This window comes from Styela clava, chromosome 1, assembly GCF_964204865.1.
Source record: "Styela clava chromosome 1, kaStyClav1.hap1.2, whole genome shotgun sequence".
NCBI lineage: Eukaryota > Metazoa > Chordata > Ascidiacea > Stolidobranchia > Styelidae > Styela > Styela clava.
In genome coordinates, this window is record NC_135250.1 from 20,798,252 (window position 1) to 20,825,492 (window position 27,241).

The 27,241-nt window shown below is 34.7% G+C and overlaps 2 protein-coding genes across 5 annotated transcripts in view; both read right to left on the reverse strand.

The window, feature by feature from the left end:
• LOC120338389 (uncharacterized) overlaps nt 1-27,241 on the reverse strand; it is a 48,602-nt gene that overhangs the window by 8,778 nt on the left and 12,583 nt on the right. For all 4 annotated transcript variants that reach the window (XM_039406408.2, XM_039406399.2, XM_039406383.2 and 1 more), the window contains 27 exons: nt 26,854-27,212; nt 26,407-26,601; nt 23,839-24,056; nt 22,995-23,229; nt 13,330-13,436; nt 12,627-12,745; nt 11,672-11,802; nt 11,469-11,553; nt 10,725-10,920; nt 10,383-10,502; nt 9,932-10,179; nt 8,991-9,114; nt 8,623-8,831; nt 7,554-7,697; nt 6,936-7,011; nt 6,202-6,350; nt 5,873-6,075; nt 5,263-5,425; nt 4,639-4,771; nt 4,325-4,477; nt 3,683-3,837; nt 2,878-3,115; nt 2,129-2,419; nt 1,596-1,722; nt 922-964; nt 758-839; nt 47-163 (listed from right to left, as the gene is read on the reverse strand). In XM_039406408.2, the coding sequence (XP_039262342.2) occupies nt 47-163; nt 758-839; nt 922-964; nt 1,596-1,722; nt 2,129-2,419; nt 2,878-3,115; nt 3,683-3,837; nt 4,325-4,477; nt 4,639-4,771; nt 5,263-5,425; nt 5,873-6,075; nt 6,202-6,350; nt 6,936-7,011; nt 7,554-7,697; nt 8,623-8,831; nt 8,991-9,114; nt 9,932-10,179; nt 10,383-10,502; nt 10,725-10,920; nt 11,469-11,553; nt 11,672-11,802; nt 12,627-12,745; nt 13,330-13,436; nt 22,995-23,229; nt 23,839-24,056; nt 26,407-26,601; nt 26,854-27,212 (4,420 nt within the window). The remainder of the gene's footprint in view (nt 1-46; nt 164-757; nt 840-921; nt 965-1,595; nt 1,723-2,128; nt 2,420-2,877; nt 3,116-3,682; nt 3,838-4,324; nt 4,478-4,638; nt 4,772-5,262; nt 5,426-5,872; nt 6,076-6,201; nt 6,351-6,935; nt 7,012-7,553; nt 7,698-8,622; nt 8,832-8,990; nt 9,115-9,931; nt 10,180-10,382; nt 10,503-10,724; nt 10,921-11,468; nt 11,554-11,671; nt 11,803-12,626; nt 12,746-13,329; nt 13,437-22,994; nt 23,230-23,838; nt 24,057-26,406; nt 26,602-26,853; nt 27,213-27,241) is intronic.
• On the reverse strand, nt 15,016-18,151 carry LOC120338419 (myosin light chain kinase, smooth muscle-like). Its single transcript, XM_039406431.2, has 8 exons — nt 17,655-18,151; nt 17,495-17,573; nt 17,213-17,416; nt 16,987-17,128; nt 16,699-16,901; nt 15,790-15,942; nt 15,554-15,698; nt 15,016-15,475 (listed from the first exon to the last, which is right to left on the reverse strand). The coding sequence occupies exons 1-8, from the start codon at nt 17,668-17,670 to the stop codon at nt 15,356-15,358; spliced, it is 1,062 nt and encodes a 353-aa protein (XP_039262365.2). The 5' UTR covers nt 17,671-18,151; the 3' UTR covers nt 15,016-15,355.

A 27,241-nucleotide genomic window follows, 5' to 3' on the forward strand; every position in this document is an offset into this window, starting at 1 on the left:
TAAAATGGATAAGCACTTTATAAAGAAAATTAAAATTCTTTTTTACCTGTTCCCCTAATTGAATAGGAGGGGTTGTTTCTTGTATTTCAGCTTGTTCGCATAGAACCATTTCTTTTGTTTCCTCGAAAACAATTGGATTGATCGGATGATCATCGAAACTCACCTATATTATGAAGTTTTTGCAGTGTTAAAATATATTCTTCTCGTTAATTGAAATTACAAATGAACACATGGCCTTGAAAAAAACTATACAACAACACATGTTAATAACGATACGAATGAATAAGATATAATACCAAAAACTCGCTATTGTTGAGGAGGAAAAGTATAAGAAGCCGTATGAAAAGATGGTTAAACGCCCAAGAAACAAGTACATGTAATAGATTGAGGGGCATTGTATAAATTTAAAAAAAATGTTTTCTTTAATAAATTAATATAAACTTGAAATTGATAAAATTTAACTTGGCTAATAGATATTGAATCAAGAAGATTTATAGGCATGGAATATTTAACAAAAAAGACGTTTTGTGGATTTCTATGCTGAATAATTTTTTCAATAACTTCCCTTTATAGATTACCTATCTTGTTACAATACTTTTGACTGAAACGTTGACAAGCCTCGTTCCGAACGATATCCCCGTGAAAACGGTGAATCTAACTAAAGGGGGCATTGGATCAGGCACCATGTAAACAAGAATTGTCGAAGTCGAAAATTTACCCTGTTTATAAATATGGTATATGTAGGGATAAATTTTACCTTCTTTCCTATCATTTGCAGTTTCTTGCGCTGATTTACTGGTCTTGTTTGACTTGCCAGATTTACGTTGGATACGTCAAAACTTGAAATAAAAAAAGGCAACAATATTAGTTAGAAATTTGTTAACCCTAAACAAAAAAGAAAAATAAAAGAACGAAATATACCTCTTTCCTACATCTTTCTCAACATTTTCTTTCAACTCATTATCTAAATATACGAGGAAATAACAGGATATTTCATAGAATAACAACAGTTGAAAAAGTTACTCTTTAAACGCTCTGATATGAGTATGTATTGTATAGTATTAATGTATCTTTTACATTTAACACCAAAACTCTTTTAAGCTAAAAAATGTAAAACACACTTTAAATAAGCTAGTAATATTCTCCTATGAGAGTAACAAAGGCCGGTATTAGGACACCCTATTCTGTAAAACTACTTATTCTAACGGTAATGTCCTGTCTGAAGCCGAAATAAAATTGTGTCTAATAATCGGGGTAACCACGTGGAAGTCCTAAATTTGTCTCCAATTGAGGTGTAATGATCATATAATGGGGCCGTTTGGCCACTGTATATAAAGTGCTTAGGCCGCTTTGATAAATGACATTTAAATTCAATTGAGACAATTTCTTATATGTTACGTTTTACTCCAATTTGAAATTTAAATTAAATCAATTCAAGATGGTAGTTTCATGTTCTGAGTTCTGAGCTGTGGTTTGATCCTACTTCTCAAAATGGAGTCGGGTGTATAAAAGTATAAATTTCTGTCTATCGGAGTCGGAGTCATTTTTCGAGTTGCCCGTAATACGAAAATATCTAAAGTCAGACCAATACCCACTGGTGAGCGATTCAATCCCACTAGTCAAGCTTGAGTCCTGAAATTCTGGTTTTATGACAAATTTTCGTTCTTTAGTTGGTGAAGATTTTGGAGTCGAATCAACTATTTTCACAGTAGGTGGGGTGATCTGTATATAAAAAACATATCAAGTTTTTCCAAACGAAAAATATTCATCATTTTATTCTATAAAATTTACTTTCCGCAAAAGGGATTACAACTATTTTTTTTTTTCTATAATGTCACATTATGTTACAGAGATCAGTACTAACCACATCGAATGATGAGTTCTTAAACGGAGCAGCGCAATATAAATAGATTGGATCAGTAAAAATCCGAACCTCTTAACGGGTGAATCTGGCAACCGTATGACTGTTTGTCAATGTTTTGTGCATTAGGGTTGCCAGGTTTATCCATGGTAATATGACTCTTTAAAAACTGTTTGGAGTTTGTCATTTGTAATCTTGGCATAAAGCAAGAAGAGTAAAGTGCGATCAATTTAAAATAAACGTAGTGGCGGTGAAAATGAGCCTCACCTCTTCTTTTTCTTGTTCCAAAATATCCTCAATTGAGATCGAAGTTATCTTTTTACGTGGGGAGATTGGTGGGAGATGTTGTTGCTGTTTATAAGAGCGTGGTTGAAATCGTGGTGACGTTGGCACTGAACTTGGCGTGACGTCATCTTCTGATTCCGTCATGGTTGATGAACTGATATATTCACTTGCGAGAGTGCGAGAAATAGCAACTGAAGAAGAGTCATATTCGCGTTTCAGAAGAGAAGATATCGACCGCAAAGTTAGAGATGTTTTTGGACTGACCAAAGATCTCTGTCAATAAAATATATCGATGCAGAATTTCAATATGTAATTGATTTGAGAGCCTTGCTGTCCACCAACAGAATTATGTTACACTAACGTTCCATTTAACCAAAAGTAATACTTTCTTGAGAAAACAAAATCCAGCTAAGTCAGCAAAGAGATTGTCTGATTTAGAAACAACCATGAGAATAACGCGATCCATGAGCATGATGAAATCGTAATTTATGGACCTCAAAGACATGCCATTGTTGCTTGTGTGTTGGCGGTGGCCTACAGTGGGTGGATAGACATCGTAGGTTAATGTATCAGCGTTGAGTCATGGGTTAAATTTCTAAACATAGAACATGAAGTCTTTTTGTTGTATTTTTGAATTGGGGTATATGGTACCTACTTTCCTATGTGATTAACAATCTTTAACGTTTTTCATCTCCCCAGGAATAAATATGAAAATCTTATGGTATAATCACCTGCCATTTTCTCCTAGTTATGAAGTATTTCAATCTTCCGTCGGGAAGAGGACCTTCATCGTTTACTTGTTGACACAACCAATTATGTGATGCTGCTTCAGTAGCTGACATACGTTGGGTCGGTTCCAAAACCAACAATTTTTGAATAAAATCTTTAACAGGCAGAGAAACTGTCGAAAACCACCGTGAATCTAGATGCCATTTACCGTCTCTTACTTGCAATACAGTTGCGTAGTCACTAAAGAGTTAAAATAGGAATTTTTACAATACTTTATAGATATTAAATACGAATAACCCAGGCTGTATAAAATCACCAAAGCGGAGAGCTACGAAAAGGAAAAAAGAGCAACGACGATCTGGGATTCTTTTAGGTAGGAAGGTTTTCTGAAACAGAAAATTATTAATTTTCGACAAAATAGAAATTTGTGGTGTTTGTTTTAGAATTTAGATTATTGACGATGTAGCTTATAGTCAGTCTACGGTCTGGGAAAATTTAAATAGAAAACTTTTTTATTATTAACCCCAATTCAAATGCATACCAAAACCTCTAGGAGTCTAGATGAATACATCGAAAGACTGCTATTAAAAACTGATTCCTTGGGAGACTCCGTGGCATATATATTAGTTAAAACGTCGAACTTAACTATGTTGGCATCGCAAGTTACACATTTCGGTTTCAAATCCCATTCCCACCATCTCACCAAGGGTGAGACAATGTCAAACCAGAAAAATTCTGGCCATTCTAATATAGTGGCACTTGTGAGTAAAATGCGTGGAAAAGACCCATGCTAATGTAGCACTATACCTCTCTCCAAGAAATGGGGATATTCCGCTGATGACAACATAAACGATCACCCCCAAAGACCACATATCACTGGCTGTCGAAACCGGAATTGATTTGACTACTTCTGGTGAGACGAATTCAGGATTTCCATAGTTCCACATTATTTCTTTATCACTCTGTCCACAAATTAGAATCAATTATTCATGTCATTCTAAAAAATACCTTACAATAAATTAAAATAGAAATGTATTCTGAGCTGAAAACAAATTGTGATAAATATAAGCCAATGCCCGTGTTATACTATTGTGTTGAATTCTACGCAATCGTGCAATAATTCTCTCCAAATAATAATTATTTATGCCAGATAGTTGTTAACTGAAAACCCCAAAAATTATTTATGGTACAATGACGTTCACAAAATATATTCATTAAAAAAATCACATAATAAGACTTCCGAAGATTGCTGAATTTAATCTATTGGAGGTGCTCGGTAAGAGATTTAGGGACAAAATGGACATCTGATGAAGATAATACGCCTTTCCATAATTTGATTTATTTATACTGACAAAGCTGCGATGTTTTTTATGTGTTTAAAAACTACAGCAATAATGAATATATATGTTTTGAGGTTTTAAATAAACGTTAAAAAGTGACTACTATTACCTTTACTTCTTTTGAACTTCCGAAGTCAATAATTTTCAACGTACTTCCATCAGCTGTAATCATAATATTCTCAGGCTTCATATCTAAATGAACAACTTGATTCTGGTGCAAATACATTAGACCACAACAGATATCCTTGACGTTTGCAGCAATCTTGCAAAAAAATATATTAGTAAGAAAGTAAAAATAATAACCTAAAAAAAATAACTATCAAATCCTATTTAAATTTAAGCATCCTATTCGAATACATTTGTTCGCGGAAAAGGTCTTTTCACAAATAGACCTATTCTCCGTGCTATATTTTTGCTATTTACCTCTCTTTCGTAGACACTTTCTTTTATTAAAAGAAACTCAAACCATTCCATATCGATGTATTCCATAACCAGTACAATATGCTTCTTTGTTTCGAAGTATTCTTTGTAAATTACAATGTTTTTGTGAGATAACCTAAAGCACAAGGAGAAAAATAGTATTGAATCAATACCACAATAAAATGCAAGACACAATTTAATAAAATCAAGATGGACCTATACGAAAAGTTTGATTAAGATAGATTTGCAATGTGAAAGATAATGAATATAATAGACAGATAAATAAACGTGAAGTTCTCCTTTAATATGTTAAATATAAATGTTATATAGATAGATATATTTGCAGTCGAATATTAAGTTCTCATACTACCACAGTAGATAGCGCATGAAAGAAAAAGCAAAAATAGGAAAATTATAAAGCCTTACAGCAGGTTTTATTTTTTCTAGAAAAACCCAAATGTATACCATATATTTTAGACTACAAAGATTAGTGAACGGTTAATTTTTTTAATATTTTTTTAATTTTGAATTTTCCAAAATTCATATATCGCAATTATATATGTGTTTCTCCACACTGTCAAGAGGCTTCTGAAATAGAGAAACTGATGTGTAATTTAATTGTCTTACTTTTTCAGGATTTCAATTTCAGATAACAACTTTTCCCTCGATTTCGTGTGAGAACATCGTATATATTTTGCAGCATATTCATCAATTTCGGTTTGTTTATCTTGAACCAAACGCACCAATGAATAACACCCAAAGCCAATGTCGCGACATATATTGTAATAATCTGAAAACAAGTGAATCAAATTCTGAATCAATGGATTGCCGAAGTAATTTAAATACCAATGCTAATGCTGGAGAAAGAGGATATGCTGGATATGTTTACTCATCTTTTACGCGGTACTATCAAATATTCATTTTTTTAATACTTTCATGACTTCTATGGCGGCCCTGGGGCCTTACGTCTTACCTCAATAGCCCTTCTACCACGTGACTTCTCAATGATCACGTGATTTCTCCGCCTGATCAATTTCATCGAGTATCAACAAGCAACGTTTGGCGGTAATTTTACCATTCTGTATCCATATATTTATGCTTCTTTATTACAATTTTGAGTATTTCGTCCACAATAATGAATTTTCATTTACAAATTGGATGCTAACTCAATTTTTATATACATTTGAAATTGAACAAATACTTCAATTCGAAGTTAAAAAAAAATATATAAAATAACCTTTCAGGTTCCACTGTTCAATTTCCGACAGTGACTCATTTGCAGACGAATCCGAAGTAACGTCGGCTGCAGTGACAACTAATTCGGCTTTGCATGAAACATCCCCCGAACAATTCTTAACTGTACAAGTATATATTCCTGCGTCACTTTCTACAACGTCTCCAATCGTTAAGACGTGAGTTCCGAAATCAGGTGATTCCAGTCTAAATAAATACTTGTTAAACAGACAAAAAAGCAAGAAAAAAAAGCAAAAGTAGCAAATTTACAACTGTTTACAGCAGTTCAACCTAGAAATATGAAAACTAAAACAGACTAACAGTTTTTTGTACCTGAACCGATCACCCGATATTAATTTCCCTTCCTTATACCAAAAAACTTCAGGTGCGGGCCAAGCGAGAACACGAACGGCAAATGATGCTTCTGAGCCGATTGAAACTGTGACATCATCAGTGACGACATCAAAAAATGGGGTAATCACCTTGAAACATAAAAATAAAATATGGACGTTTCAAAAATAATGTTTTAATATTTTTGTTCTTTTTATCCGTTTTTTTTTTTACAATTGATCCAGCTGTTTTAAATATTTCAGTGAGTTAAATTCTTCCAGTCACCGAGTTACAATTGAATTTTCTTTTAATCCGGAACTGAGATGAAATTTAAATTGGTTAGAAGCCTGGAACTGCGTAGGTAATATCTCCAACCCACCCCCTTTAATAAACATGATACAAACTTATCTTTAAATGTGAACAGTGCCAAAATTTCGTGTTGACGTAATTTGCATGTCTTAGAATGACAAAAATTAGATTTTTAGAGGCTGTGTCAGTTTGCAGAAAATTATTTCTCAGTGTACAATAAAAGAATTGGAAATTTCATAAAGGCTTATTCTATTTGTTTATTATCTTCGTAACATTTCGAAGTCTGCACAACGTCGAAATTTGAATTCGCGATGTCGCATTTTTAGAATGCTACCACACGTCGATTATTGAGTACTGTTACGTACTGTCAAGAGTGTAATATTCTCTCTAGATATATACCGGTAATATTTAATTATCTTTCGAATTACTTGCATAGCCAGTTGCTCCTTGATATTAAGCGTTCCATATTCACCATCTTCTAAATGTTCCGGCCACTGGAAAAATCTAGGATGTAAAATTTATAAAATCAATTTTTTTTTTATCAGTTAAATGACGATCATTTGATAATTTTACTGTAAGTCACGTTTCCCAACCGTTGGGGAATCCCCCCCAGGAAAGGAATTTTTGTCGTTCTTGGGGAGAAATCATGTTTGTATTTTTTTTGTAGTATACTGATTTTTCTAGGTTTCCATCATAACTATAATATATATGCACCCATTAAAAATTACTAAACTGTACAAAAGCGCTAGAGGCAACTTGTGCATAACACAATAACCGAAGATCTATAAAGATTGAATTTTCGATGCCATATCCTATGCTGTGTTTGTTTTAAATATCTAAATCTTTTATATTTTTGTTTACAAAAGTTGAAGAACCCGAGTTTAAACCAAAGGTGTGCCACCTCACCCTAAATGTTCAATTCGAATCTATTTAAACAATCCGATTCAATACGAACTTTTGACATCACCCCCAATCGATGTGAACGCAGACCTTCGACAAACGTCATCAGCAGCTGTGATAAGTTTAACATAAACAAACTTACATACCCTATTTTTCCCGGAGTTGGAGTTACGCTTCTCTCGTCAACAAAAAGTTCTGCAGAACATTCTGCACATCCTACAACATTCATCGCACAAACACGAATCTCACCTTCGTCCTCTAGTTGCAAGTCTTTTATTGTTATTATGTAGCTGAATATTAGAAATCATAGAAATAGTGACACATAGCATGGAATGTAGAGGTTTAAAAATTAGGTATTAAACCTCACCTAGGAAAGCTTAAATACAGTGCATCACAAAAGAACACTTTATTCATAAACCATACCGATTTGAATAGGATTTGCTAATAAATAAAAATGCCTGTATGGACAATTATGTATCGACACAGTATCGCCGTTTTTAAAGGTGCATATTATACCAATTCGAACACATCATGGGGAAATTAAAATCTGAGTACTACTCTAAAAGGTGAACTAAAATATATGGTGTCTCGTGCCATAAGTATGACAAAGTAGGACAACAGTGGGGCACGACATATTTGATACTATTACGATAACGCTAAAATATCCAACTTTAGGTTCCAAATTTCATCGTCTGTTTAGAGACCTCATTTATACAATAAACCTAGAATAAAATAAAAATACTAAGAGAGGAATTATAGTCTGGAGTCCAGGTTTGACGTTTTTGCTAGTATTGTAGTCGGAGCCGGATCGAAATATTTAGACTCCGCGGAACTCTAAACTCACAAATGAGAGAATTGAGTTCAACTTAATTGTCTACATATAGTTTCCCTGTATTCGGAGTAATTTTTTTGTTTTGGACTCAGAGTGGGGTGCTAAAAACGGAGTCAAAGTCTATCTAAATCCGGAGGTGATAATCAGAGTCGGAAAAGACATTTCTCCAACCAACAGACCTAGCGACAACAATAGTTGTATTTTGTCCAAAAGCAGCCTATACACTCCCGCCACGGAAGGGACTGTTAAATATATATTGGGGCACTGTTTCACTCATACCCACTAGAATATTTTTACAAGATTATAGATCTTTCCATTGCGATAAAGATATAGAGATAGATGCCTATGCACTTTATTCTATTAACTCAAAATGTCTAACTTACGTTCCACTGTCGTCGGTACTCAGTGTAAATTTTCCTTCTTCGACTTCTTCTCTATTATGAAAAATGTTAATATCCGGTTCCGGTTGTCCAGAGAGTTGAAAGGTCATTGTCGTCTCCTCACCAATCATTCCATCGGAGTCCGTGATTGTCGTCACGAAATGTGGAGCGGTGAATTCAGAAACATTAGAATCAGGCTCTTCAAGGCTGTTCTAAAATGTACAAAAAATAGTTTTATTTATGCAAACAGCATTTTATTACTGTTTTTATCAAATATATTTGGTAATTTGGCAATTATCTATTATACTATACGAAAGAGCTCGCAACCTCGATGGTGAAAACAAACGAAAAAAGCAAATCTTAAAAATTACCTCCGACTTGATAATAATTCTTGCTTTGCTCATGATATTTCCGTAAATGTTAACAGCAGTCACCAAATATTCACCAGCATCCGTGTTTCTACAGTCGCTTATTGTAAGCTCATGAGAGGTGTATCTGTAAAAGATAAAATCTCCCCCTTGTAACTCATGATTCAATTACATTTGTCACATTGTTCGCCTTACTCTCCATCCATTGCTGGGAAGACTCGACTCGAACCCGAGTCCCCTTTTACAATTCAAGTCATTTTGTGTCAATGTGACTCATATTTTCCATTTCACTAGTATTTAAGAAATCTACCATGACTCGGATTAGGATTGATTTACGACAATTTCGACTTAGCTTGACTCGAAACTTTGGAGTGCAGTTATTCTATCCGACTTGGGACTCGAAATATGAAGTTTGCTAGTACTCAGATTTGACTCTAAAGTGACACGTGACTCGGGTTTTCGGGACTTGTACTCATCACTGATATTAACTCTACCATGATGATCTTTCACGTGTGCGAGTGGTCAAACGTCAGTAACCTAAATTGACTTGTTTTCAGCCTAACATGCTGTGTGAGAGAATACGGAACAAAGATTATAAAACGAAATAAAATGATCAAAAGCTTTGCTTATTTCACAGTGTTTGTTTACATGTATAAATTCATTAATTTACAAATGTATGAAGATATTCCAAACTAAAAAGCGATGCTAAAATTTATGGAAAAAAAAAAATTTTGGGCTAGAATATCGAGTCCTTACAGGAATGGTGAAAAAATTGAAAAAAAAAACGGCCTTTTCAACTTTTTATCGTCGAGTTCTGAAAACTCGAAATTGATTTGTTCAGTTGTTGCACCGAAAAGCGATTTTTTCATAACAACAAGAGCTATTTAGCAAGACGATCAAAAGTCCAATTCGTGTTTTAAAATGTTACTGATATAATTACTCACTCGAAAGCACTTCCATCTTTTCCTACTTCTCGTTTTACTTCGGATGTTATGTTGAAACGTTGATGTGGAGTGACGGACGAGAAAGAACTTATGAAAGTATGAGGAGACGTTTTCCCAGAACTTGGATTTGGCGGCAATATTCTGATACCGTTACGATACCAAGCAATATCGGGTTCAGGGTCGCCAATAACACAGCAAGTTAATGAGCATGATGCTCCTAGTAACATCCTCGCATCTTTAAGCAAAATCTGAAGTAAGGTTAGGAAATAGTAAAATTTGGCCGGTGGTATACGAAAATGCAGCAATTTTCAAATAGACAACACAGATATTAATAAGCTAAAGAATTGAAATTCAGTCAGAAGTATACGCATTCCTCACAAAAATGATAGTATGACAAACGTCCAGCAACATGTACAAATTTTTTTGGTATTTTAGTCATTTTTAAATTTACCAAAAATTTTGGACTTCTGCACTTCATCGCACTTTCATTGAATCCTGATTGTTCGTCCCGAGTTGGAACTGGAGTAACATTTTCACTCCTTGCGCTTTCCATTTCTTCAGACAGGTCAAGCTGAAAATGTGAAATTGCAAATTTATGCTATTCGATTTGATTTTATCTACTAGTTCAAATTAACTCTTTGTACAAAAAATATCCTACAGTCATTTGCAAAGCTTTTATAAAGTCAGTAATTTTAATTACAAAACCGAATTCAACGAAAATGCACAGCCGCACAGGGCACGTGTGTAAATCTGATTGTCACGACTCCCAATAGATACAAGTAACCAGCATTACCGATAGTAGTCTTGGATCCGTTGGCCGCCTTGTGAATGGACGCAATTTTTTCTCAGTCGCAATCTCGTATATTAGTGGAGGATTTGGACTGGCTGGTGTTGGAGTCAAAGGTCGTGGATTGAAAAGATCATCATCACTGTCATTAGTTTGACATCCGTGGCTAGGTGTCGTGAGAAAGAACGAAGTTGCATTTCCACTTCAAAACAAAATAAATCGCACTTTATGTAAACAATTCAGACTACCCACATAAAAAGTTATGGAAATACTAATACCTTCGACCAAATATTATATATCAAAATTACTCAACCCAATATTGATCAGGAAGTGCTCGACAATTATCGTTTCGCTTGGCCGCTGATGTTTCAGAAAACTCGATGCTTTCAGAAATTAATGTACCGGTATCGATGCGACCTCCGTTTCCTCATATTTGAGCATTTGTATTATACACGATCGCCTATAGGACCTCGATTTAGATCAATGTAGAACATTGGATCAAACCAGGATTGAATAAAATAATGGAAATTTGAGTAATAGTCAAATGGAAATTAGAAGTGTACGTACGACCAGAATTTGGAAGACAAGATTTCAAAATGAACAATATTCAAGAAATACAAGACATTAGGTAAACATTATAATGCTGAAAAAATACATGAAAACTTTGTTAGAAGAAGTTATTGCAAACACGCCATTATTACTACTCTGCTCAAACTGAAAAATAAACGATGTATATCATTAGTCACTAACCTATTTGTCTTCCTTTCAGGAAAAAAGAACTCATCCGTAGACATGAAATCTTCTTCGCCCGTTGACATAACGTCTTCCCAGACCGCTGAGAGGTAAATAAAAAGGCTATATCTCAAACCCCGGATATCCGGTATCATTTTCTAACGAATTGTATGATAATTGAGTCAACATTAATACAAGATTAAATTTTGCTTTACACTTACCATCAGATGATGTCAATAAGCCTTCGTCCGCACTTTCAAAAGAAGTCGTTGATATGCTGGCGAGGCTCAACATAGAGCCGTAACGTAAAGTGACGTCATCTCGCGTCAATCCGTCAACACCGGCGGGAATCCTACGCAAACAAAGTGAAAACAACTTCACAGCTTTGCAAGAGATCTGCAGTTTAATTACCTGGCCGAACATGTGCCAAAGATAAAGCGTAGTAAATGCGATATCCCCATGTTCAATACATAACTAATTAGTATTTATAATTAGGGCAATTAGTTCATTGAAGACCGAAAGGTTGTTTTGCGTCTAACGCCATTATTTCTGCAACAGAGCGATTTGCACGTATCTAGCAATTTTGACATAAATAAGCAATGTACTAGTTAAGCCTCATTATCGTGACCTGTAACGAAAATGTCATGCCCATTAGGTTATAGGGTTGTTGACGACAATGAAACATAAATAAATTAAAATAAGGATAGATTTTTGCAGAAATTGCTTAGGCATAAGATTCGATTATTAATTCGAACCCAAAGTTGTTAACGTTACAGTATAAATATGGTTTGGTTCGGGCCCGATGCCAAACACCTAACGAAATGAAAAAATGTAAATATTTGATTTTTCCAAATGTACTGACTATGTACATTTTAGGTAGGTAGGCAAACTGACAAATTAAAATGCAGCCATAACCTGGTTTCAAATAAATTTATTCAAAATAATTGCCAAGAGGCATGGCATTATAAGTATACCAATAAATATTTCTGTCAGATGATTTCTAAATCCTAATACCGCCAGAAAGATAAAAAAAAAATCAACAATTACACATTGATTAATATAGCTCATTGAGGGAGATCTTCATAGATTTGGGAATGAACCATTTTGTGACCCATTGTATATAAGAATGATACATCATGTTCATTGAACTTCCATATTTTATGATTTTAAACTTACGCTGTGAAAGAGGCGGTGTCTATTATTTCTTCTGCCTTTAAATTTTCAGTCGATATTTTAGCTTGCTGAATTAATTTTGCTTTCCATCGTAAGTAGTCAACCAGAGAAGCTGAGATAATCTTAATAAAAAATTTCAACTTTTAATTAAATTTGAAACACATTATCATTATTTAACTTTGAAAAATTTAAAGAGTAAAATAGAATTAACATAACTACCATTTTCGCGAATTAATGTGTAAACACACAAATACAAATACTGATTTTTGAAAGTTGATTTTTAATTGATAATAAATCATAATTTTTACAATATTTCTATTCTTATTCACTTTCCGCAGAAACCTTTCTGAGTTGCAATAGGTGAAAGAAATATTCTGAACAATTTCATGTACTTTATCATTAATTACTCCAAATAATGCTAGTACCATGTAATTTTGCGTCGGAATAGCGCATTTGATGACAACCAACAACATGTTATAATGGGGAAATTATTATAACAAATAAATATATGATTTAACGAAAAATTCTTGTCAGATTTCGAATAATTTGATATGCATACACAATATAACATGGTAACACGATCATGAGACACCAAGCCGCATTTTTTAACCTGATTTTTATTGTGCTGCAAGCATATATATAATGCATACACTATGTAGCACAATTAACAGATAAACAACTTGAAGATAAATATGTCACAACTAACCTGGGATCTTCGTATGTCTGGTGGACGCTGATTGGTTGGTTTTTGTCTCAATTTCACTCCAACATCATCACCTGCAGATTGTTCGATTCCCGGAGAATTAGCATCATCTGTCATGAATTTAATGGAAAAATTGAAGGTATATACTCAATTAAAATTAACAAATGAATTCAAACTATTTGAAATGTACGGTCTTTTATTTACAATAAAATAAATCATATATCTATATATTTCTTCAATTTGATATTATAATCTCAATCCGCTTAATTTTAGGTATATAGAATATAGTTGAACGGTCAAATTACCGATTATTTTTTGATTATTCTCTGACTGACTTTCATAGGAAAGTTTCTCGCTTATCTTACCATAACTGCACCAATTCATCTCTCTGTATTTTAATAAACATCTGATGAGCATATCTCGATAGGGTACCAAACTTGAAACTGTTTTTGTATTTCAATTTTTCAGTTTGAAATTTGCAAAGAATAAAAAACAAAATAAAAACATGGACAAGGCCTACACTAGCGACATAAGTTTTGAATATTTTACTGCCGAATCAGAATGTTCCGATTCGAATAGTTTCGAATCTGATTCTATCTAGTATAATTTCATATCGACTTTGAATCATATTGAAATTTGAAAACACTTCGAATGGATGTATCAACTACCTAATATATTACGACTGAGAAAATTTACATGGATGTGCACTCAATTTTATATTTACTTTTCACATAAATTTATATTCGGAAACAGTACAGGATGTACAATGATGTTTCTTCTAATATTGACCTTTAAAAATTTACTCAATGATATTCGTTAATTAAATGTTGGTACCGTTTGCGCCATGGTTTTAAAAGAAGCAATGATTACGATGAAAATATCACAGACCTACGTTTTCAAAATAAGAAATATTGCAATAATATTTTATTATAATGATAATATATAGGCGCTTAAAAAAACATTTATAAAATTTATATGAAAATATATTTGTAAAATTTGTTAATAGTTGTTATAAAGTTGCGACCCATATGAAATATAACAACCATCAGGGTGCAACGACTTGGAAAGCTGTAATAAACGCTCGATGTCGAGACAATGCCGCTGCGCCGTGCAATGTCGCCTCCTGTTAACTAAATAATTTGTTTTTTAAATGGAATCAAATCTTTTTCAAATTGGTTCGAATCGATTCGACTTGATTCGAATCACTCAGATTCGAACTTGGGAAACACGCGTCCCCGCGTACAACACAGGCGAGAAAAGAATCGTTTATACTCATTTGTTTTAATTATATCTTACTACACACTCAAAAAAAAGAGCAAATCGACTTGAATGACGTACAAACCTATTCTTTTTAAACCATTGAGGGGAAATTTACAATAACATATAGTTTTTAGCTCGATCTTAAGTCGCACACCAACTAGGAAAAGTTGTGAACACAACCTGTGTGTTTATTTGAAATCGAGGTTACGTCATCACGCACTCGTGATAAATTAAATTCTACTATGTTGAAATCGGGGAAAATCATCTGCGAATCACACTTGATCATTTGACGGTAGTTCTTTGTCTATGTATCAAGCGAACAGCTGCAAAATTAAAAAGTGTTCCTATTGTATACTGTAATCACCTCCGAGAAAAAGTGCTCACTACAATATTTCTAAAAACAATATATTCTGCAGACATGTTCATCAATGTGGTAATTTTTCTTCATTTATTCAAATTAAAAAAACAACAACACTTTATTATATTTATTTAATAGGGAAACGGTAAGATTCAAAGGGAACACTGGATATAAACAGATGCGTAAAAATTAAATGAAACGATATGAAAGCAACTATGAAAAATAGTTAATCAAAATGGAAACATATAAGCTTAAACTTGAAACAGCTTGCACCACTTCTGTATAGCTTTAAAAACACTCATGATGAGTCACTAGTTGTCTCTGGAGAAATGAGGCGGACGTCTCCTGTGAGATTGGTAGTCATATGATCCCTGCTCCAACAATAAATATTACGTCATTACATCTATGACGTCATTTCCCCATTAATTCTCTAGTCCGCTGCGCCTTCTTCCTGTCTGGACTTGCATTGTCGCCATTCTTTTTTGCGCCAGTTTGGAAACGGTTTATGGCTCGGACAGCATTAATTGAACGCTGTTAAAAATAAAACAAAAATAAATAAAGTTTTGTGGAATAATCGACTTCGGGAAAAATGTTTGATCAGAAACCTACCGCCCATTTCCTACGGTTCACAAATTTTCTCAAATGCTCCACAGCTGTTATTAGACTCAACTTTGAACTCATTTTCCTGTCAGTTTTCATTGCTTCCCCACTTATCCATGGATGTTGAAGACATTTCACGCAACTTGCTCTCATACTGTGTTGACATAAATACATGAAAATTGTACCGTGAGTCATATAAATATAATATAAACAGATATAAAAAAGGGAGAAACCACAAAACGTACTTTTCTTTTGGGTGAAGAATAGTCTCAATAAAATTTTTTGCGTTGTCAGAAATATCCTTGAAACAATCTTCCTCAAAATCCCATTCACAGCCTGTGACATTGGAGAGTGTCTCAAGGTCATCTTCTCCCATAAATGGTGACAATCCAGACAATCTACAAAAACATTTTCAGCATTAAATAAGTAACTCAAAATAACCATGACACGAGTTGTTGAGCAGTCGTAATCTAGAAATAAGCTCTTCAAGGCAGAAGAGAACGAAAGGTCCGTCAGCATATTTCATTTGGTGAAATAATACGATAGAAAAACAAGACAAATCAGCACAATTTAGATCAGTCAAATAACGGTTATGAACAAATTATTCCACAAACTACTGTTTGGTAACTTTTGCTTCATGCATCCAATTCACGATTCTCTTATTATCGATAAAATACTGTCCCGGCTATACAGTGGGCTTTCCATCCATTGGAAAGTGGGGTATTGCCAGCAAGATGTTCCGAAAATCGACTATTAGTGAAACGTGTTATCAAGTGCCCATGTTAAATTTGGTATTAACAAATATATTTCTGAATGGGAAAATGAGTATCAGTCTGAAAAATAGGCTTTCGTGATAAACTGACTAATTTGTATGGTTAATTTGGTTTCTGTTGAAAGGCCGCGTGTATTTCAATGCAAACATTATGTTCATAGTATATTCAGCTTCGTCTTGGCCGTATTTTCTTCTTTAAATACAATGTCATTAGGCCTATCAAAATAGATATGTTTCCTAATAACAAAAATGCAATAAAGCTAAAAGGAGGATGCAATAATGAATCATATTGACTAGATAAGTTGTTAATTTCCGATATTAAAAAATGCTAAACGCGTAATATGTCTACATTATTACATGCATGTACGTTGTAAGTACTTACAAAACATATGTAATTACGCCGATGCTCCACATATCTGTGCCAGGTCCAAGTGGATCAAAATTGACGACTTCTGGAGCTACAAATTCTGGGGTACCAAACATAACTTTGAGTTGTGCGCCTGGAGTGTATTTTCTAGCAAATCCAAAATCGATTATTTTCACTTGGTCCAACTTTTGAGGGTGAAGACAAAGAATATTTTCCGGCTAAATTGCAAATATACGATAAAATTTTAGCAAGTCCCTTACTTTTTCGTTATATTATAAAAAAAAAGGAAATTCCAACACCTACTTTTAAATCCAAATGCAACACCATGTTTGAATGTATGAATCCAACTCCTTCGCAAACTTGCTTCACGTACCCGCTTGCAAGTTCTTCAGTCAAATCGAACGACTCGTCTATAATTCTGTCAAAAAGCTCTCCACCCGTAATTCTACAAAGCAAAATGAAATGGTTATAACAAGTATAACCTTACTGTAACAGTTACTCGAGGTTTGCAAAAATAAATACCACTTACAATTCCATTATCAAAACAACTTCTTTTTTACTGACGAAAGTATCGACAAGTTGCACAAGTTTGTCATGTTTTAATAAATTCATCAGTTCAATTTCGAGTTCAACATCTTTGCGCTGACTAGGTCGTCTGCAAACGCAGTTTTTGGCGGCGAATTCCTTGCCGGTATCTTTTTGCTTTGCTGTATGTACTGTACCGAATCTTCCGCTGAAAATCACAAAATATTAGCAGTTAAAACACTGATTCGAACCTAACGTATATACCAGGCACAAAAATGCAACCTACCTTCCAAGGAGTTCTGTTATTTCGTAAACCTTCTCTAATTCTGCAATGTCGCGAGATTTTACTGTCGATGATGAATTGTCTGAAAAATTCATCAAAAATAACGCTCTCAAGAAGTTACACAGACTTTATTATACTCGAAATTTAAATTAAAAGCGCTTACCATTACAATTTGCCATTTCATCAAATTATCCGTTTCCGTAGGTGACTTGTCTTTATCGATGTGTAATCTACCTACTAATCTACCTATTTACAGCTAGGTTATAATTTCTGTTAAAGTGCATCAAAGTACTGTATTTATATGCTTGAATATTATAGCCTGGTAACATAAACAGCAGCTTCTTATGTTAGCCTGCTAGCCTGCTTACCGTCGCTAGATACGTCTTCAACTCCCTTCACGATTCCCGTCTTGAGTTTTAGCAGCTGCCAATTGCGCACTGCATAACATGACATAAATAGATTTGTTTTCGACGACGGACGCATTGCGATGTCGCATATACTGTGTGAAGCCGAAGCGACCGTAGCGATGTATCTTTTGGTGGAATGGTCAACCATTGGCATTCCAGAAAAAATACATTAGATTAGGTAAATATTTGAATACGGTAAGCTGTGCCAATATGTGGGACGTTCTGGTTTACCGAATAAGACAAATTGTTTCGCACTGATTGCTCATAAAAGGCAAGAGCACAAAAAGCTTGCTGATGAGAAGCGCCCTTCGTCAACATAAAATATAGAATTGAAAACGCCTTTGTACATAGTATCTGTTGTCGAATAAGGAACCACTTCAGACATATACTGTATACAAGGGCAAAACCGTATACTCAAGGATTACCTCCGGAAGCTTTTTCATAATTCCCAATAATCCCACTGTTCACGGGTACATAAATGAAAATAAAGGTTTTTGTTGCCAATTTTCTCTTGGAACGGACTTACAAGACCAATTTAAAATATCATAACAGTTGCAAATATACTGGATTAAAATACAAATCTTTTCTCGTTTGCAAAACCTAACTTTGGTGTAGTATTCCACGGGCTCTTATAACGGATTTTGTTTTTCGGACATTCCTGACCTTTGTCCAGCCTTGAGAAGGATGTATTTCAGAAATCCTCAGTAACGTAAGATTACAACTGTGGCGCTTGTCGTGCAGTCTCACATACAGCTCGTTCGTTAAAGTGGCACCACAATTGGGACAAACCCAATATATATATATATAGTATTGTATGAATAATGCCGGTAAGCGCTATTTCAACTATAGGTTGACATCTAAGTGTTATAATAACAGCAAATTCTGCTCAGCGCTTACAAAATCTCAGGTTATCTTTGGCGAGCGATTGAATCCAAGTTTGTGTTACTGATCATGGTTGAACGCTGCTGACCCTTAAATTTTAAGAGTCAACACGTGGGAAAAAGAATAATAAAGCAACAAAATATTTGAAAAATGAAACAATGGCAAAAATGCAGTAAACGCCATGGAACGTTCTAATTTACTGCAAACATTACGGGTGTTAAAACGTGTCATTATAAACCATTTCGAGAGTTGTTTGCAGCTGCGGAAAAATTGAAACAAACTTATTTTGATTGCGACGCGATTGACGTTAGTTGGATATTTTATTTGGCACTGTGTTTTTGTCTTTTCATGTGAAAAACATTTTCTAAATATCCGTTAAATTTTTCAAGAAAGAAATGAGATATGTTGTAATGATTAATTAATATAGTAAATGAAATTGGGATCTTTAGTACAAAGCAACCCCCCCCCCCCCCGACACACACACACAAAAACACCCCCGCGAACGTTCAAAATAGGAAATTGCCTAAGGTTCGTTGCTTACACTGTAAATTATTATGAGTGACATTTTTGACCTATGCGTAACAAATGAAGTAGTCAACATAAAATGTGCTGAATTTCATGTTAGACGACATATTCATAGTCTATATATGTCTAACGACGGTAAATTATCTAATACGCATATTATGTTCCTTGTTGATATATCCTGAAAAGTCTACATGGCCATTTTATGGTCATTAATCGGATACAGAATTAACGTGCTGACCCACGCGAGCATCATTTAAAATGATTAACTTAATAAGCCCATCAAGGCGCGGGACCCACTGTTGCCGCATAGGTAGAAGTGGCCTAAGCAGGCCCCTGGTTCCTGATGTTTTACAGACAGAGAAAACTCCAATTCATAATTCAATTGGAGTAATATATCAAACGCTATTAAATTCTGAATGCCATGTGAGGGACAAACAAAACTTACGAACGCGATTAACGCTGGAGCCACTTCGAGTTAGAAATCGATGTAAATTGTAGCTTATATATATAGTATATATATACAGAGGCTACTCGACTGGCGGATAGGATCGCGCGCGGATCTTTCGAGTATTAAACTTGGACCGCAGCTGCTTCTTGACTTTAAATACATCGTTCCTTTTCATTTCGAAATCGTAATGTAATGCGCAACTAATATATATATATATATTGCAAATTTTCAGTCTCAAATATATTTAGTATTACGGGTGCTATGGGGGCGAATATTTAATATATACCTCATCTACACAAGTGAAGCCTTGTCATACTGGCATCAAATCGCGATATTGAGTATTGCTTTTGTACTTCGCCAAACGATACATTTGAAATTTTGTTTGCATAGTTAAAATATATATATTTTTGGGGTGACCGGACCCCGGTGCTTTTTAAGTTTTGTGTGCGGACCTTTAGTGAAAATCGTTGAGTATCCCTGGTGGTGACAACACATTTGAACCCAAGTACATTTGAACTCACACATTTTCACCTGTATATCCACAGGGTTCAATCTATATGAGAATGCTAAAATCCATGGATTAGGGTTAGTATGGGTTCAAATATTCGAAGGTGCAAATTTCCATAGGTGCAATTGTCGTGGGTTCAAATTACGGGTTCAAATGTACGTGGGTTCAAATGTAAGGGAACCATCCCTGGTATATACTATTATAATTCACCTATCAAATACGAATAACGTTTAGAATAAGTAAGTTATTCTCAGTGATAATTGTTGTATATGACCGTGCGCCATCATTCACGTCGTGAACATACTTCAATTGCAGTTTAAATGATTGGATTACTTGAAATTGCCGTTAAATATCATATTCCACATTCGAACTAGTCGATTTAATTTTTTATATACATTTGCCATTTACATAATACTAATCGCAATTTGCTCTGTGGCAAGCCTGATATAGATCTGACTTGGTCCGAGGTTATGCTGTGCAAACCGCTTATTCATCTTGTGCATGCGATAATTAGCATCTTCCGGCTCGGTAATGCACAGGTTGAGGTTAAGTCTATTGTTTTGTATGATACCCGATGGCTAATGACTAATGGGAAAATCCAGTAAAATTTGCTATGATTTTAACAATAACTACGACACACAATATTTTACAAATTAGCTTACCGGTATACGTTTATTTCATTGATACTATTCTAAATAACCTATCTGCGCGTTTGAAATTACTAAACAGTGGATAATCAACGTTTCTTGGTTATTTCGGATATCGCCGTTGTTTGATTCTAGTCAATATCAGTCTGAGCAGTCAGTTCCGACAGAAAACGCATTACAACAAAATTGCTTGACTCGAAAGGCCTAAGCACTGACCGTGTACGCTTTCTGTCGTATCCCTTATTATTTCGCGTGTCTATTTCCCTTGTCCAATCAGACTGGACGAAGGGACGGACATCGGCGTATCACTAAAGCGTCTTATTGGATTTCTTATCTGCCGGGATAAATACGAAGTTCTTAGCAACACGATGAATCCTGATTTTTTATCACCCGGATCTAGACCAAAACGTTATGGAATCACTCTCGTACAAAGCCAATGGTTATTCATACAACATTTAAGATCAATGACAAATCAGGATAAACCTATTTTGATCAAACCTGTCATCACAACTCTGCACTGAAAAATATTATTATTGTTAATGTGCATCTGATTACTGACTATTTTGATTCTTCTTTGCACGTTATTTTCACTACAATAACTCAGCACTCTCTCACGCTTTCTGGTAACGCTTGATTTCCCCAATTATCGAAGAATTTCTGTGCATTAATTAACTCAACCAATGCAGCAATAACGCATTATTGGTAAATTGTTTTTGATTTCGGCTAACTTGACGGTGCAAGCAGTTCAAGCAAAGCAGAGAGCTGATCCGTATACTCCAGGTGAAGGTAGCTTGCAGTTTCACGTTAAGGATTATGTTTTTATCGCGAGATTTTTACAATAGATGACTCCGACTTCGTAGTCGATGTGACAAAATCAGGCATCACAAATGCTAATCCCATATCACTCTGGTCACACAGGAAAAGTTCTGACTAACGCAAAGTCACGATTCTGCGCTGATTGTGAATTGAATTGAAACAAAAGCCTGGTTTCGTTCAGTCTTTTAGCGATGCGAGGAAACAGAAGTTGGTACCAGTAGATCAGTCGTGACAACAACCAGATAAATTGTTTATGCTGTTCCCTATAAACTTTCGATAGAAGTAGTCACTTATTTAATTTAGAACTGTTTAGTATTGTCTGATCTTAATCCCGAAGAAAACTAGATAATTTTTCATTTAAACATAAAGTACACAAATACGGTAACACTTGAACCATATGCGGTGAAAACTAGGTTGAAAAACATATGGTTCGTTAATTAAATTTAGCAGGTAATCGAACTAGGCACTACAATGCTCTCACGAAAAATTATTTTTGATCAAGCATGACTACTGAATTCTTTAATAACTGATGACGTACTGTGAAAATAATTGTTGTAACTGTGAGTGTTCTACCTGTACTATCAAATATGGCTGGGCATTTTTGAAGACCTGATGATTTCAGAATCGAATCGAATATTATTTCCGAATTAAATCGAATTTCGAATACTTGGAAGATATATGAATTATTACAACGACGTAATTGTATGTGATGTTTTCTATTGTAATGAGTCCCTTAGACAAATAAATTACAGGAAATAGAATCTATCATTCAGTCAGTTCGCTCAGATGTTTCACCGAATAAGAAATACTTTTTATCAATAACTCGACTAGGAAGAACAGGCTCTTATGTAGGGATTGCAATTTAAAAATACAAGAGGTGCTAGTCTGGGCATGTTTCAGACACGCCACAGAGAAAAACAGCTATCGAAACGTCCCGACGGGTGATGGCTTCACAAAAAATTTGAAGAATTCACCATGACATTTTGCGGACAAGAATAAAACGAGACGGCGACGATTCGAATCTGAACCGAATCGAATAATTTACTACTCGATTCAAAATGCCCAGCCCTATTATCTACAGGGTGAGAAACAATCATTGCCTTTTCCGTAGGCAATTCTAAGCTTTATGGAATAATTTCACGTGCAATTACTAGTATATATATTGCTATAATATAACAGGTATCTCACATTATTTCTATTGTGCGATCAAACATTGTATATGGCGTAAACTGAGAAATACAGAAAAAATCTGATAGAAATAAAAAACTACCTGAGGGAATTAGTTGCTTTATTGTTATGGTTGCTGATGTCTTTGATTCTCCTAATGTATTTTCAGCAACACATGTGTAAACTGCTTTCTGATATTTCAAGTTGTCGTGTATAATCCCGCTTTCTTCTTTTTTACCTAATGGTAGACCGTCTTTGAACCACGTTATTATGGGTGCCGGAAATCCGGTAACAGAAATGTTGAGTACGACGTTTTCGTCCGAAGTGACTTCCATGTTCTAGAAAGTAAAAGAATTTTTTAGTATTGGAAATGTAAATTCGTGATTTTGTGTCTCGAAAGAAATATGGGTATTTACGAAATAATATATTTCATTCAAAATTTGCTTTTTTCGTTAACTTGCATACATCATTATTTATACAACCATTTACATGCCTTTTACTCCAGAAAAGTTTTTGTACAAGGATTCCCTGATCTGAGACGATCTACTGCTATATTCTTGAGGGGGCCGACATCTTTCCCGTTTGCAATTGTCAACCCAAATTTTTACAATCTGGTTATAAGGTGGCAGAATTTTAACTTGTGATGCCACTATATTCAAGTCCAAGGCTTTAGCGACTTGTGCAGCGGAATGGCACATGGTGGCGCAACACACAATATCAGCCAGCATACGAGCTCAGTTTGGGGTGAAATTTGAAAAGAAAAAAAAATTTAATATCATTCCATCTACTTCTTCCGTCTTTAAGTACTGAAAATTTAAAATCAGGTAATTGGGTAAATTGAAATATGGTATCAGCTGCTTCAGTGAAAAGTCAACTGGGGGTTGATGACGAATGAAAGGCTGACTAAGACTAGTAGTTTATCATCAATCAACTACAATTCCACTTACTTCAAGAGGAATCACAAATTCTGGCGCATGAGGCTTAACTTCATTTTCATCATTTGCCGTCATATCGATCGGGTGCATTGGAAAATTTCTTCTGTCGTGCTGCATTTCATTGGTACTCATGTAACTGGAAGATTCATTGCTTGCAATTGTTTGCGTTATTTCTTCGGGACAAAGAGTATCTTGGTCAACGACATGTTGACTTTTTTGACTTGAAGGTCCTGATAAATTATACCATGAATTAATATATCTTAAAGAACTCCGTTGTAGTTATGTTGGTGACCGTACATTTGAACCCACGTACATTTGAACCCATGTGTATATCCGCGGGTTCAATCTATATGCGGGTGCTAAAACCATGGGTTAGGGTTAGTATGGGTTAAAATATCCGTAAAACAAAAAAAATTCCCATAGGTGCAATTGTCATGGGTTCAAATGTACATGGGTTCAAATGTAATGGAACCGTTATGTTAGCACCGCGCTCTTGATGTGTAAATGGTTGTTTAAACCCAGGTCATAACATCATCAGGCTGAGCAAGATAAAAATTAGTTTCTATATCGTATACTTTTTAGCATACTTTTATAACAAACCGAATGAACCGTTACTTTATTGAGCAAATACGTTTTGAGAGGTCTTATTTATGTTTCGTTTTCACGCCACCATTTCGAATACAGTTCTGAACAATCAACTAATATTAGTACATTGGTGTTCTTAGAAGGACTGGAATCTTTTGATTGGAATTAGCAATGTCTATTCAATTTGATATACCTTCGGTGAAGTGGTGGGAATAGTGTTCTTCAATATCTGTAACTAGCACTCAGTGTCGGTCGCGTAAAAGTAATAATGTGACGCAAAGCGCGCCTACGTTGTGCCTTAAGTTGTATTTTATGATTTGCGTGAGTACTCATACATAACTATTGTAGCCAAGACTAAAAATATTCTAATTAGACGGGCATATCCATATTTCCAAGTGTATAGGGTCGCTATTGCGCGAAAAGTGAATTATTGACGACAATATCATGTCCTATTTATTGTGGACCTGTGATAAATCGATTAAGTATACATGTTATATATTCATTGTAAATAAACAATTAAATGAATAAACAGGTAATTTTAGAACAATTTCATTTTTAGATTTTTTAGATTTTATTTTACAAAAAAATGACGCTGGAAAAATTCCCTATTTATTTTAATTACTACGCTTTGCGCTGTTTTAGGTTCTTCGTCTTTTCGTGCATATAGTACTACAGGCGTCACCTCTTCGCTGCTTAGAGTTTCGGAAACGGATATTTGTTTTTATAGCTGGAGTATTGATGCTGGTATCGACGCACAAGTAGGATTGTAAGTAGTAACCGTGTCGCTTCTACTCATTTCAAAAACATCATTGTCTCGATGAGCTATAAATGTTCAATTTGTAGTTAACTATCTTTTTCCAATTGTGAAAGTAGCGTTTGATCGGCCATCAAGCAGTTATCGTCTGTTTTACCGTGATTACTTCACTCGATTTCGTTTCAACATCTTTTTCTGTCATATCCCTTTATCGGAGTTAAAGCGAACGAAGTTGGCCTTTCTCCACCTATATTCTATAATCTATATTCTATAGCATGCCATCAAGTATTTTCATTTTGTTAATTTCTGGATCGTACGCAACTTATCGAAATACTGAGTAATTCTCCCCCTCGTTGTTGTCGATTAACAATTCGTTTCGGAAACTACAACCACATAAAGCAAAAATTGCTGCGTGCGGACCCTCTAACATGGGCTGGATTTTCGATTTGGATTTAAGTACATACCGCGTCGTGTAACATACGTTTAGATCCAAATTTACATGCGTAGGATAACGCTCTATATGCTCTTGGACTCTATATGCTCTGACTTTTGACTAAAGTTCCTCATTAAAAGTTATTTTCGAGCAATGATATATCAACACAATACCTAAATAAGCTGTATGCTGCAGAATGAGATGTAAGTGTTTTGCTATTTGAAAAATAAAGTTAAAAGTTACGCCTAACGTCAATGTAGCATAATATGTTGAATAATCGTGACTTAGTTTCATGATACATGATACAGCAGAGTTAGTCAGGTCCAACACATATGTGAAAGAAGTAACATTAAGAAATATAACTTCGCCGGTTGAACAGTACTAAACATTTTATGGTATTTTTTTACTGATCTTTGACTTCATTGACTATAAGGTTATTTCAATTATACATATCATCAAGTACTTTTGAAACGGTAAACGACCAGCTACGGTTAATTATTTATTATGCGACTATTATTTATCTGATTGCAAAAAAGTATTTAAACATATTTACCGGATTTGTAGGGCATATACAAGTTAATTGAAATTGTCGAAAGTCCACAAATATACGGTAAGACCGGTAAATATACGGAGGAGTGCTATGGATTTATCGTAAATAGGCACAACAAATCACTTTGAGAAGTCTGAATAAGGATAGGATTGGCGAAAAGTGTTGGCAATAATTTGTCAAGTAATCCTTAGGTCAAGCTAAAGTAAAAACTTTTTCGTTTTCACAACCATTTCCCCTCAATATTAAAAATCAACTTACCAACTTTCAAACTGGATACTAGAACGTAATTTCTCTGACTAAACTCAATTAGTTTTGCAATGAGTTCATCAAGCTCTCTTGCTGCATCTTCACCGACTTCAAATTCATTCTTCCTTTCAATTTGGGAATCAATGATGTTGATAAGAGATTTTGGCTCATTTTCTATTGGCTCTCCATTGTTTGTTCCTTCATTATCTTAAGGGAAAATGTATCAGAGTTCTATTTAGTTTACATTAATTACACAAATTAATTAATTTACAAGATAAATAATTCTCGCGACAGAAATGTTCTGCACAATCAGTGCAGAAGTCATTTTTATAGCCAAATACAAATACAGCCACATTCACAATCATTTAAATTCTGTTACATATTCCTGGTCATATCTTTGTTTACAGTTTATTTTTATATCTATGAATTGACGAAATCTAGAGGTAAAACTCAACATACTTGACAGAAAATCGGGGTCGCAGACCTCTAAATCGCCAAGTACCGTACACTCGGTTTCTTCGGAAGCGTGCGCTTCTATCATATCCTCTGAAATGCGTCTTATTTCTGACTGCTCAGTACATCTACTTTCATATTGTGTTGAATCTTCATCATGGAAATCAGGATTTAGATGAATAGTTTCAGCGTTTGTTTCTGAATCCAAGGAAAGCGGAGAAATATCAGAAAACGTTGCAATACCATTCACAGTTTCAACTGTGTCGAGACTTTTTGATTCATTGGCCACATCGTCTTCAAATACATCAGCAAATGCACTTCGACCTTCGTAATTGTTTCCATTCTCACGAAACTGAAATATGCCCCTGCAAATCGAATATTGCAATCGTGAGAT